The sequence below is a fragment of the Saccopteryx bilineata genome, chromosome 2 (assembly GCF_036850765.1).
Source record: "Saccopteryx bilineata isolate mSacBil1 chromosome 2, mSacBil1_pri_phased_curated, whole genome shotgun sequence".
NCBI lineage: Eukaryota > Metazoa > Chordata > Mammalia > Chiroptera > Emballonuridae > Saccopteryx > Saccopteryx bilineata.
The window spans coordinates 364,588,148-364,601,166 of record NC_089491.1 but is presented as its reverse complement, the minus strand read 5'-3'; the positions used below and the strand labels follow the sequence as shown (position 1 = coordinate 364,601,166).

Genomic DNA, 13,019 nt, shown 5'->3' with positions numbered 1-13,019 from the left:
CAGGGGGACCCAGGTCTGTGTCCACATGATACCAACAGGCCCTGCTCACTCCATCAAGAATCCAGTGCCTCAGAAACCAGGGTGCAGGCTCAGAGTGTAGTCCTCGACCCAGCAGGATCTACAGCACCTGGGAGCTTGTTAAAAAACGCAAAATCTGGGGCCACACCGCAGACCTGAATCGGAGTCTGCATCGGAACCAGGTCCCAGGCAGTGTGCACACCACCTCACTGTGGGAGGGACACCGGTCCAGGTGACTGTGTTCTTGCTGGGGCACTGCACATTGGCATGTCCCCTTCTCCCTCCACCTCCACCCCAACTGAGTAGGGGGATCAGGGGGCCAATGAAACAGAGGCCAAACCCAAGCTGGGAGTCAGATTTTGCCGGAACCTGGCTTAGCCCCTGGCCAAATTCCTTCCTTATTCCCACTGGGAGAAGGAAACATGTCTCAGTCCCTTAAGGAGCCTTCCTCATGAAAGATGTGTGTCCTTCCCTCACTGCCAAGTCCCTGACATATAGCCCGACCTCACATGCCTTGTCATCCAGGTGCCAGGTCCCAGGGCGAAGTACTGTGACTTTGTGAAGCAGGCTGTGGTCGTGCCTTTGCTACAGAGCTGGCCTCCTGCCAGCGTCGCCCCCCCCCCCCCACCCGGCATCCCCTGCGCGGGGTGCCTCCTGCACCGGCTCAGCCAAGGCCTATGCCTCCCACCCTATCTCAGGTTTCAGATGTGCACTCCGTGTGCTGGCCTCGAACCCATTTCGGAGGGGCAGCAGGGCCAAGCTGCTCCATCCCTTTGTGGGGGATTTTTGTCCAGGCTGTGCCACCCACCAGCCCCCAAGTTTATATAATGTAGGGTTGCTTCTCTTATGAAACACACACACACACACATACAATGTGATTAAAATAAGATGTACTTTATATAAATATCCCCATCAAGGAGTCACACAGGGAAGGCGTAAATGGCCCTCAGGTGGCTGACTAGGGTTTGTTTGTTTTTTTAATACAAAGGCATAAATAACTGTACACGGGAGAAGGGTGGGGCTAAATACAGAGCAGCGCAACAGCGCCTCCAAGCGGCCGCTCGGAGTGGTGCAATCAGGAGGATCCATCCTCACCCACTGGCGTTGCAGATTCACTCTCCAAGGGATCAGGGACACCCCAATTCCCCCTTATCCGGGAAAAGGTGGGCTCAAAGGAGACAGGAGGTTCCACTCAGTCCAGGCTGCTACTTGGTAGCAGGTCAAGTAAAAGGGGAAGGAGCTGGAGAAATAAGACCTTGTGACCTCAGTTAATCGAAAGTTGGCTCCATCATGAAGTTCTGCGGCGGCAGCTTTAACTTCTCCCGTGGGCTGTTTGTTGGAGGTCTGGGATCGCTCGGCTGCCCCACTGCCAAGTGAGCGGCCCCATCCTCTTTCACCTTGTAGGGAAATACAGCACTAAAGATATCTTCATGATAGCGCTTCTGGTTCTTTAAGGGAAAACAGAGAGAGATCAATGTGTCAGCTCTGCTGGTCCAGCCCCTTCTCATTCATCAGGCCCAGCCTGGAACAAGCTCCTGGGCTCCTCCAGCTCCCCTACCACGCATACACTTGTGAGCCATTGGCCTTCCCTACTGTCCTGCTTAGATTACACTCGAATCTCACTTGACTCTAACTCCCACGGCTGCCTGCTCTGGTGTGGACCACCTAAACATCTTTCCAAGCTCTATGATGGACAGGGTAGCCTGCCTAGTGCCTGTCCCACTAGCACCTGGAAATGTGGGCTCTGTGATTAATACGTTTGGTGATTGCTGCATCCTTTCTCCCAGTTTTGAAGTGTCATAATACACAGGAACATGTTAGAGGCTCTGGAAGTCTTATCATAAGGCAACACATTTGCCTTTGTTTAACCAGCAACCAGACCAGGATGGACTGACAGCCCATCTGAGCTCCGGCCACCTCTAGGATTCCTCCGACATCCAGGACTGTTCGAAGCCTGACTCCCCTGGTTTGGACTCCCCTAGTCCTGGCTCCCTGGCCCGTGCCCTTGACCTGCATCCCTAGCTCACACCTCAGCTGCAGTACCTTAAGCTGGAAGAAATAGTCCTCGACCTGCTCCTCACTCAGGCTCAGCCTGGCAGCCACCAGCTGCTTCAGTGTGCGGGCCACATCCCGGGCCATGCGCACATCCCCGCAGACGTAGAGGTGGCCTTGTTCCTCATGGAGCACGTGGAGCACCTCGCCGGCCAACTGCTGCTGGAGGATGTTTTGAACGTAGACCTGAAACCAGAGGAGATGGTGAGTCCAGGCCTCTGCTGCTGGGGGTGGGGTGGGAGTGAAGCCTGAAGTCAGGCTGCTGGCCACAGGGAGGCCGTGTGTGTGCAATGGGCTGCAGGGAGCCCACCCTCCCCACCAGGACTTTGCACAGGGACCAGGCTCAGCACGGGGAGGTGCACTGGCATCCTGCCCAGCCTGGGCCTGGGCTGCGGCTGGAGAGATGAATGCTGGCCACAACCCTGCCCTTGAGGGGCTGAGGGTCCAGTGAGGTTCCTGGATATACTCTGAATTCACCATGCTTCAAAGAGGCATCAATCAAGCCGCTTCCCCTGCCCAGGGCTCTGAGTCTTACCTGCCTACACCCCAGAAAAGGGGTTCTCTCAGTGCAGACTGTCTGTGTAGTCTCCACTGTAATTCAGAGCAGGGCACAGAGCCTTGGGCTCACCAGTGACATAGATGTCCAGGAGTCAACTGGGACTCCCAGTGACCCCAGTTCTGGGCATGGAGCACTGGCTCTGGGAGGAGCCCTGATGGGCCAAGTTTGAAAGGGAAGAGCCGTGAGTCTGTCCAGACTCCCCAGGCTCACGGGGCAAAGTGCCTCCTGGGCGGCGTGCCCATCAGTGGGCTCACGGTGGGAGTAATGGCCGCCCTCCAGCCCTGCAATGTCTGAGCAGAAAACTGGCGCGGACCACCTCTGCCCGGGGAGTTACGTATCCTGCAGCAGGCTGGGCCCTCGGGATTAACCCACCACGTGGCCCCGACTTAGTCCTGAGTGTCTTCAGGCCTGTCTGTACTTCTAGAAGAGTAAGCGAAATACTATAGCTTCACGACATCACTCTGACAGTGTATCCGCCTACGTTTTAGAGCCGAGGAGATGAAGGCTCAGAGATGTGAGGGGCGTGTGGGAGCCAGGGCACCCACCATTGTATAGTCTACTTTTAAAGCTCCTCCCGCTGCACGGGCAGTTGCCGTATTACCTTGGGCTGGCCAGGCAGGCGAGAATAGGCTGTGTGCACCTCATTCAGCACCCCCTTCCGGGCCATCTCCAACATCTCCTCCTGATAAAGGTGGTCTTCGTCGGGGCGCCGGCACCCGAACACCAGGGTCATGCGGCCTCCTTGGAGCCCTGCAAGACACAGCAGGCTGCAGTTACTAGGATGGCCACCAGAGGGCAGGTGTCAAGGTCTGACAAGCGAGGCACCCACCTTGAATCTTGAATTCTCGTTTCATCCCCACAAGTGACTTAGCTAGTACTTTCCACACTTTACAGATGAGGAAGCTGAGGCCCAGGGCATACAGATCACTTTCCCACACAGGCCGAGGCAAACGGAATAGGGACCAAGAAATGTGTGTGGGCAGTGACACAGATCCTCTGCAGCTCAGTTCTATTCCCAGGCGGGTGCTGGCCACCTGGTGTCCCCCACCCCACCCCTTGGGACCCCTGCAGTACCTTTGTGCTCAGTGTCATGGAGCCGCTGCTGCCAGAAACTGCGGAAGGGGGCGATGCCTGTGCCAGGCCCAATGAGGATGCAAGGGCGGGTGGGGTCCTCAGGTAGCTGGAAGCCACTGGCACTGAAAGAGACAGAAAAAGAGAGGCCATAGTCCACAGACACCGTGGACCAAATGTGCATGCAGGAAAGGGGCCGGGGAGCTGGGGGATGGTTGGGGGTGGTAGTGGTGGGGGGTATGGAGAGACAGTGAGCTCAAGTCTGATTCCCAAGTCCTGTAGGCTGGATATACTCTGTCCTGACCAAACACACCATTTCCCCTGACCAAACACACCACCTCCTTGCCCTGGGGGCCTTTTGAAAGAGGCTGAACCTCATTTGCTCTGGGTCCCATCACCACTGTCATCTCCATCCCTGCTAGACACTGGCCATGTTCTACAGCCAGGAGATGGAATGGAGAGGCCGTGTGACCCCAATGCCTTCTTTTTTTTTTTTTTTTGTATTTTTCTGAAGCTGGAAACAGGGAGAGACAGTCAGACAGACTCCCGCATGCGCCCGACCGGGATCCACCCGGCACGCCCACCAGGGGCGACGCTCTGCCCACCAGGGGGCGACGCTCTGCCCACCAGGGGGCGATGCTCTGCCCCTCCGGGCGTCGCTCTACCGCGACCAGAGCCACTCTAGTGCCTGGGGCAGAGGCCAAGGAGCCATCCCCAGCGCCCGGGCCATCTTTGCTCCAATGGAGCCTTGGCTGCGGGAGGGGAAGAGAGAGACAGAGAGGAAGGGGGGGGTGGAGAAGCAAATGGGCACTTCTCCTATGTGCCCTGGCCGGGAATCGAACCCGGGTCCCCCGCACGCCAGGCCGACGCTCTACCGCTGAGCCAACTGGCCAGGGCCCCCAATGCCTTCTTTACGGGCCAAGGGGTCCAGAGTGGCATTCAAACCTCAAATCCTTTCCATTCAACCCAGAACTCCCAGAGCCAATGATCCCACAGCAGACAGAGTGGAGGGGGCACTTACCTTCGTACAAAACAGGGCACTGGGTCTTGGGGCTTTAGGCTGCTGAGCCATGTGCTGCAGACACCATGGTGCAGGGGACCCTGTCCGTCTGCAAGAATAGCACAGACCTGACCACCATCGCCCCCGCCACCCAGGCGTGAACCCACCCCCAGTGGCTCCTCCCACGTTGATGCGCCTCCTCAAACTGTCCACTCAGATACTCTGTGAGCTTTAGTTTTTCTCCTGGTTCTAAGATCTACCCTCTCTATCCCCAGAGCTGGTGAGAGCTGAAAGGGACTTAGCATGCCAGCCTCTCCTTTTATTACTGCAGAAATCGAGTCTTGGAAGGGCAGTGACTCAGATAAGGTCACTCACATGGCCGTAGAATAAAGGCCACAGCTCAGCTTCCCTGACTCTTACTCTGATGCTCTTCTAAGAGTTTCTTCAGAGACGCTCCCAGCCCAGCACTCAGCTCCAGTGACAGTTGCACAGAGTGGCTCCTGAGGGTGGCCACAGCCACCGCCCCAGAGTGTTCTCACAAATACAGTCCTTACTGGTAGGAACCCCGGGTGACGGACAGCCTCCTGAGCACTCCAGTCTGTTCTGACATCTGTGTGTGGCCCCTCGCATCTCACATGATTAGCGATTATACGCATGCAGAGGGGCTAGCTCAGTGCCCGGTTCAGAGTAACCTCCTCACACACCTCATTGCTATAACAACTCAGAAAGGTGGCTGTTTAACTGATGAGGAGACCAAAGCTCAGATATGTTGAACAGCTGCCCAAGAAAAAGCAGAGTTGGACTGCTTCAAAGCCTCTGCCTCAGCCTTACCTCGCGTGTGGTAGGTGAGCACGGCCACGGTGAGGTGGACCTCTGTGGGCGTGTGGTCCATGGAGGAGCTGATGGAGTAGTACCGGGGTTTCAGAACAGGGAGCTGGGAGAACAGGAAGCTGGCAGACACCCGCAGGGACGGGAACTCCTCCAGCACCTCCAGCAGCATGGGACTGTTGGTGAACTTCCACTTGTTGTACTCCGAGGGCTGAAGGGCAAGGGCGGCAACGTGAGCAACTCAGGGCACCTGGCCCACACCGAGGGAAGAGGCTGTCACAATGCCATGTGCACTCACTCATTCATTCACTCATTTTGTTCCCTCCCTGAACACTTTGAAGCACCAAGCGCTGTCCAGGGTGCTGAGATGACCAAACTGGAGAGTGAATATGTCCTGTCATGGAAGAACTCAGGACAGTGAGTAGCATTTATCTAACTTGTGGATCTAACTTGTGTACTTACAACTTCACTGTCAACAACATGTGGGCAGGAGTCAAATTTTTATTATAGTCTCATTTAGGGCAGGCCTTTGGAATCACACAGACCTGGGTTCAAACCTTGACTGGACGCTGTGCTGAGATGCGTGGTTTAGAGCTGTGGGATCTTGTCCCAGTTATTTAGCCTTTGTGAAATGAGGACAGCATCACGTATTTCGTGAGGATGTTGCAAGAATTAAATGAAAAAATGTGTGCCAAGTTAGTGCAGCAGAGCCACAGGACAATGGCATTGGAGGTGGCTGGAATCATGATCACTAGCAATGATGATGTAATAATGACATCCAGTACCTTTTGCAAAGACTTGGGCCTAGAGAGTGGCGGGTGAGTCAATGCATTTTCTTATTAATTTGTTAATTCAACTATCCACCTGTCACCATGTCCGTTTATCCATTCATCCATGCCATCCATTCTCCAACACTTTCTAAGTTCCAAGCGTATTCCAGACTTGGGGAATACAAAGACACACAGGACCCAGAGGCTCTCTTTTTCTGGATAGTCTCTGAGGATGTGCACTTTGGTTGCATCCTGCAGACACTCAGGAAAATCCAGTTTACTCAATGCAACTGTGTCCTAGAGATGTGAGAGGAGGGGGTGCCTCACTGCCCACCAGACTTTGACAAGGTCTCACTTCGGCCGCTGGAGCAGATCCCCCTTGAAGGTAGAAGACCAACTCTGGCCTCTGGCTTCCCCCAAGTAGAGAACCCCACCACTGCCCCACCCACCAGCCTCTTTACCTGGCACAGGGCCTCTAGCCGCTGCCTCTCGGCCTCTTCCGTGGCCAGCTGGGCCAGCTTTCGAAGCAGCGGCTGGGTTGGAGGGGTGGTGATGTCCAGGAAGTAGGTGAGGGCCTGGCTGAGTGAGCAGGGGGGCAGCCGCTTGTCCCTGACCCAGTAGCTGCCTGGGTAAGGAAAGGAATCAGGGTGGGAAAGAGGCCCCATTTAGTTTTCCCAAAGGGTGACGAGGCTTCTGAGGCAGACCCCCTCTACCCTCCAGCTGCAGCAGAGAGAAGACACTGATGTTCTGGTTCCAGGAACAGCAACAGCGCTCATGTGCCCAACTCGTGTGCAGGAAGGTGGTGCTCGGAGATAGGGCTGCAGGGAAGCTGATCCACAGCCGTCCGAAGGGCACCTACAGTGACCAATCCTACAAACTATGCACCAGAGTCCAGTCCCTCTCTGACCCAGGCCTGGTACCCACAGGCAAATTATTAGAGACTCACGGTGGCTAAATCCACCAAAGACTGGTGTACACCCGAGAAGCCAACTGTTCACTTAGTGAGAAGCCCATGACTACAGTCCTCTGGATTCCTATACCAGGAGGGGCTAGGAGAGCAGCCAATCACCCCGAAGTAGATAGGGGAGTCCCAAAGGGCAGTATACAGGGTGGTCACAGCATGGACCCTGGGGCCAGTGGAGGTGGGTTCGAACTCTGGCTCTCTACTTTCTAGCTGGGTGACTGAATTCTCTGAGCCTTGGTTTTCGCCTCTGTGAAATGGGTGTGATAAGAAAGCTTGTCTCACTGGGTCTGCATGAGCAATGAATGAAATGGTGCAGTATAACAATTGGTACAGTATCTGGACACAGGTGCTCAATAAACATCAGGTAAAAATATTAGTATCGTGCCTGACCAGGTGGTGGCGCAGTGGGTAGAGTGTCAGACTGGGATGCGGAGGACCCAGGTTCAAGACCCCAAGGTTGCCAGCTTGAGCGTGGGCTCATCTGGCTTCAGCAAGGGGTTACTCGGTCTGCTGTAGCCCTACAGTCAAGGCACATATGAGAAAGCAATCAATGAACAACTAAGGTGTCGCCACAAAAAACTGATGATTGATGCTTCTCATCTCTCTCTGTTCCTGTCTGTCTGTCCCTATCTATGCCTCTCTCTCTGTCTCTGTAAAAAAAAAAATATATATATATATATATATATATATATATATATATATTAGTATCGCATTGTTTCATCTAGACCCAAGGCCTGATGAACCGCATCTATCTCCCTATAGTCACGAGGACATCTCTGTCCTCTCATCCCCAAGTTTCAGGCTCTCTCACATTCTCCAATGCCAGACTTGACTTCTCTGACCCCTAATTTCCTATTTTGGCCACTCTAATTAGGGGAACACATTCCTGAAGGTGTCATTTTCACTGAGGAAGCTAAGGCCAGGGAGCTAGTCCCACGGCTGGGAGTCCCCTGACTGTAGACTTCACCGGTTTACCCCTCCTAGTGCCTGTCACCCCATGCTGCGCTCACCACACAGGCAGAGCCTCGCCTTAGCACCAGGAAAGAGTGCCCTGGACCCTCCGTAGGACAGTGTGTCATCCCCTCCGCCCCCACCCCCGGTGAGGATGGCCAGGAGGAGCCACACTCTCCCGGTCACCTATAGCCTGCCCCTGCTCACTGCCCAGGGAAGGTGACAATAAATCAGACCCTTGGGGAGGAAGCAGTATGAAATTAGAATGCCATGAAAATGTGAGAAGTTATATATATATATATATTGGGATCTGAGGAGACTCTTAGGGTATATTCTCCGACCTTCAGGACAAATGCTCATGAGCCTGTGGGAAATGGACACTCTTCCATTTCTGTGTTTGGTTCCAGGGATTGTGGTGAAGGCTGCATTTGTATGTACTCACTTATGTTTTTCACAACAAGGAAGGCATGGTTATCTCTATTTTAGACAAAAAGAAATAAAGCCTAGAGCGGTTAACTCATGTGCCCAAGGTCACGTAGCTAGTGAGTGATGGCTCAGAAACTTGAACCCTCACATTTTACACTGTTTCCACATTTCTCTATTATGTCACCAGGCAAGCTGCAGACATGTGCCTGATGTGGGGACTAAAGGGACAATGCATGTGAAATGCTGGCGTAATTACCCAACAAGCGCTAGCTGTTACTGTTATTGTTATAATAATTATTATGAATAATCTTGCATATCTGCCTCCTGTACAAGGTTGTGAGCTCTCTGAACGAGACATTGAATCTCATTCATTTTTTCGCCCAGGGCCTGTCTGTTATATAGAAGGGACCAGTTAAAACCTCAATGGAAAAATAAATGAATCAGTCAATCAACAAAATATTGGCTAGAAAAGGAAAAGAAGGAAGGGAAAAGACTCTTCAGCTGCTAATTTTTGGCAGATAGTCCCAAAGAAGCATCCCTTCTCGCTGGCTGAGAACCCTTTGTGAGGCTACTATAGTGCAGGCTGGGGTGGCCCACTCACCCAGCAGGGATGACAGGGTGAGCTGCCCGCCTGCCGTGCAGGGCCGGGCCCAGCCCATCAGCCAGCTGGGGGCTGGTGGGAGGGTGCTGGGGCCGCCCCAGTGGAGGATCCTTGTAAAGAACTCACCGGTCTCGCTGAGGATCTCCATGCACACGGGTTGGTTGGAGGTCTGGCCGTCCACCACTCGCTCCAAAATGCCTTGGACCAGGACTGGCGGGTTGCTTGGGAAAACGCCCAGGTGCTCTCCAGGCAGGTAGCTGAGGCCTTGGCCGCCCTCACGGGAGAGTTCGACCAGGAGGGTGGTGCGGCTGGAGGAGGGGAGGAGAAGAAGCCTCTGGTGACACCGCCAGGATTTCCTCCAGAGGTCCCTGACGGGTGGGCCGGTTTCCCCAGGAAATCTGCCCTCCTCTCATCTTCCTGCCTGGTTCCCTGCGCGCAGTCACCAGGACCCCTCAGGCTGGGCCACTTAAGAGGATCAGGTCTGGCTGGGCCTGAGGCTTCTCTGGGGGCAGAGGGTGAGCTGCAGCCCTCCCTGTGCGGTCTTCCCGAGCCCACTGGGCTCAACCACAGACTCTGCCTGGAGAGAGCATCCCTCTAGGAGGTATGTAGGCGATGGGACAAACCTTCCCTTGTCCGTGGCACAAATCCGGTTCTTATTAGAACAAAGCCAAGTTTTCTCTTTTGTTTTTTTACAGAGACAGAGAGAGAGTCAGAGAGAGGGATAGACAGGGACAGACAGACAGGAACAGAGAGAGATGAGAAGTATCAATCACCAGTTTTTCGTGGCGACACCTTAGTTGTTCATTGATTGCTTTCTCATATGTGCCTTGACCATGGGGCTACAGCAGACCAAGTAACCCCTTGCTCGAGCAGCGACCTTGGGTCCAAGCTGGTGAGCTTTTGCTCAAACCAGATGAGCCCGTGCTCAAGCTGGCGACCTCAGGATCTTGAACCTGGGCCCTTCCGCATCCCAGTCCGACACTCTATCCACTGCGCCACTGCCTGGTTAGGCCCAGTTTCCTTAATGTGTTTTGTTTTTGTTTTCTGAAGTTGGAAATGGGGAGACAGTCAGACAGACTCCCACATGCGCCCAACCGAGATCCACCCGGCATGCCCACCAGGGGGCGATGCTCTGCCCATCTGGGGCGTCGCTCTGTTGCAACCAGAGCCATTCTAGCGCCTGAGGCAGAGGCCACAGAGCCATCCTCAGTGCCCAGGCCAACTTTGCTCCAATGGAGCCTTGGCTGCAGGAGGGGAAGAGAGAGACAGAGAGGAAGGAGAGAGGGAGGGGTAGAGAAGCAGATGGGCGCTTTTCCTGTGTGCCCTGGCCAGGAATCGAACCCAGGACTCCTGCACGCCAGGCCGACGCTCTACCACTGAACCAACCGGCCAGGGCCCCAGTTTTCTTAATGAATGGCAGAGGACAACACAGAGAAACAAAATCTACAGAGACTCCACATCACTGGCTCACCCTGGTAGGGAGATGACCCTCCCTGCTGAACTGTTCCTGAAAGTTCTAAGAAAGAGTCGAACGGTTTGAGTTTCTCTTGCTCTCCCCTTTTGGTGAAAGAGTTAAGTGACAAAGGGCAGGAAGTGAAGCAGGTACCTAGTTACCAAGCTGGAAAAGTGGCCCATGATTAATGGAGACCAGACGTAAAGGCCCTGTTGGCTACAGTGTGACCAGTCAAACTGGCCCTCACCAATGGCATCATTGCTAACACCAGTGGACACTTCTCTCTTTTCAAAGGCTGACTGGCTCTCATCTTTCCTTCCTTAAAATATAGTCTGTGGCCCATCCCCCGGGAAGCCCTGTACTCCCCTACCTGGATTTCGCACTCTGCAGATTCTGCCTTGATTTGAGCTTCATGGTGAACACATTCTTGGCGTGCATACTGCTGAGGGCTGTGGGGACAGAGATGGTGAAATGGCCAACCGGCTCTTAAGCGTTGGTGGGGCAGCCTCCCCGTGACTGAGTCAGTGACATCTGGACACTGCCCGTGGGATGTCCCACTGTGGTCATGGTAAAGTTTTCTTTCCTTTTTCCCCCCTGTGTCTCTGAATCAAAGACGAAGACCTTTGGTCTGACAGAGAGGGGCGGGGCTACTGCTAGATGATAGGACGTGCAACTTAGAGGCCCGAGTATGAGGGTTTCTAGAGCACCTCACGACTCGGACTCCACAAGAGAACCTTGCTGAAGTGGGGGCACCCTAACCAAGCGGACCCCTGCAGGGCACGGGACTCCTGGCACTAGAAAGGAGGAAGCACTGAGGTGCAGCATCTGGAGGGCACCAGGGAGAGAGCACAGACTGGAGAATGTTCTGGAATTGCCTCTGCAGGATGTTCTTTACAATACTTAGCTGCCACTGGAGCTGGAAGGGTGGGGCTCAAATCTCAGCCACAGGGAGCAACTCGCCTCATCTCCCTAAAGGTCATTTTCTCTGTCCGTGCCTTTCTCGGAGGCTGTGTGTCAGGGCTGGCTTAGAGCGGGCGGGCAAAGAGCTGGCACCGTGCCTCGCACACAGGGACCCTCAGTTGGTGAGGCTGCCTCCTCTCTTCACCTCCCACCCAGGGCTTCCTCCTGAAGTGGCCTGCCTCCCTCAGGGACAAAGCAAGGCCTGGATTCTGGCAGCCCAGCTGGCTCTTGGAGGCAACAAGGGAGAGGGGCCCGGTAGCCCGAGGCCAGCTGCCTCTGCTTGGAGGGTCCTAGTTCTCTCCCTGACCACAGACGCCTGGCTCAAAGACCCCGGCCCTGGCAGGAAGGGCAAACAAGCCCCGGTGGTGTGGGGAAGCAGGTACCTTTGTTGAGGTCCAAAGGTTGCGAGTCCTGCACGAGCCTGTAGTGGTGCGGGTCCCAGGTCACACCGGTGGTGTAGCGCTTGGGGATCTGAACGTGGTGTTTGCCTCGGACATCGAACGTCTCACAGGCCGCCTGGGGGAGAGAGAGCAGGTTGTCGTCCACGAGTGCCACCTTCAGTAAGCAGCAGCAGCTGTACCACCGTGGGGGCTCCCATTGTTGAGGTCCTTACGGCGAGCTAAGTGCTTTGTTAAATCACTAAGCACATGTATCTGATTGTTGTCAAGACTTAGCGGCCCTGGCCGGTTGGCTCAGCGGTAGAGCGTCGGCCTAGCGTGCGGAGGACCCGGGTTCGATTCCCGGCCAGGGCACATAGGAGAAGCGCCCATTTGCTTCTCCACCCCTCCGCCGTGCCTTCCTCTCTGTCTCTCTCTTCCCCTCCCGCAGCCAAGGCTCCATTGGAGCAAAGATGGCCCGGGCGCTGGGGATGGCTCTGTGGCCTCTGCCCCAGGCGCTAGAGTGGCTCTGGTCGCAACATGGCGACACCCAGGAGGGTCGCAACATGGCGACGCCCAGGATGGGCAGAGCATCGCCCCCTGGTGGGCAGAGCGTCGCCCCTGGTGGGCGTGCCGGGTGGATCCCGGTCGGGCGCATGCGGGAGTCTGTCTGACTGTCTCTCCCTGTTTCCAGCTTCAGAAAAATGCAAAAAAAAAAAAAAAAAAAAAAAAAAAGACTTAGCACATGGGACCTGTTGCTATTATGACGAATATTAATATTGACAGTGTCTCGTTTTATCTGCGTGAGGTAGGTCTGATGGCTCCCACTTTCTTGCTGTGGAATCACTGGAGGAGGCTTGGGCTTGGGAACCACATCAGCCCTGGCTCAAGCCAGTGCTCCTGGGCGCCACTGGGCGGAATAGTTCGCTTGAATGAATTTGCTAAATGAGAGGAGTCAAACCATGGGCGACAAAGACCGACTGCCCTGG

General features: G+C 54.8%; 1 protein-coding gene across 1 annotated transcript in view; it reads right to left on the bottom strand.

Moving 5' to 3' along the window:
* Window positions 1–1,286: 1,286 nt before the first annotated feature.
* Window positions 1,287–13,019, bottom strand: part of NOS2 (nitric oxide synthase 2) — a 33,375-nt gene continuing 21,642 nt past the window's right edge. The window contains exons 17-26 of the mRNA XM_066254560.1: window positions 12,037–12,169; window positions 11,064–11,142; window positions 9,367–9,548; window positions 6,760–6,923; window positions 5,532–5,739; window positions 4,722–4,809; window positions 3,704–3,825; window positions 3,231–3,379; window positions 2,062–2,256; window positions 1,287–1,466 (exon numbers count right to left, since the gene is read on the bottom strand). Coding sequence (XP_066110657.1) covers window positions 1,287–1,466; window positions 2,062–2,256; window positions 3,231–3,379; window positions 3,704–3,825; window positions 4,722–4,809; window positions 5,532–5,739; window positions 6,760–6,923; window positions 9,367–9,548; window positions 11,064–11,142; window positions 12,037–12,169 — 1,500 coding nt within the window. The remainder of the gene's footprint in view (window positions 1,467–2,061; window positions 2,257–3,230; window positions 3,380–3,703; window positions 3,826–4,721; window positions 4,810–5,531; window positions 5,740–6,759; window positions 6,924–9,366; window positions 9,549–11,063; window positions 11,143–12,036; window positions 12,170–13,019) is intronic.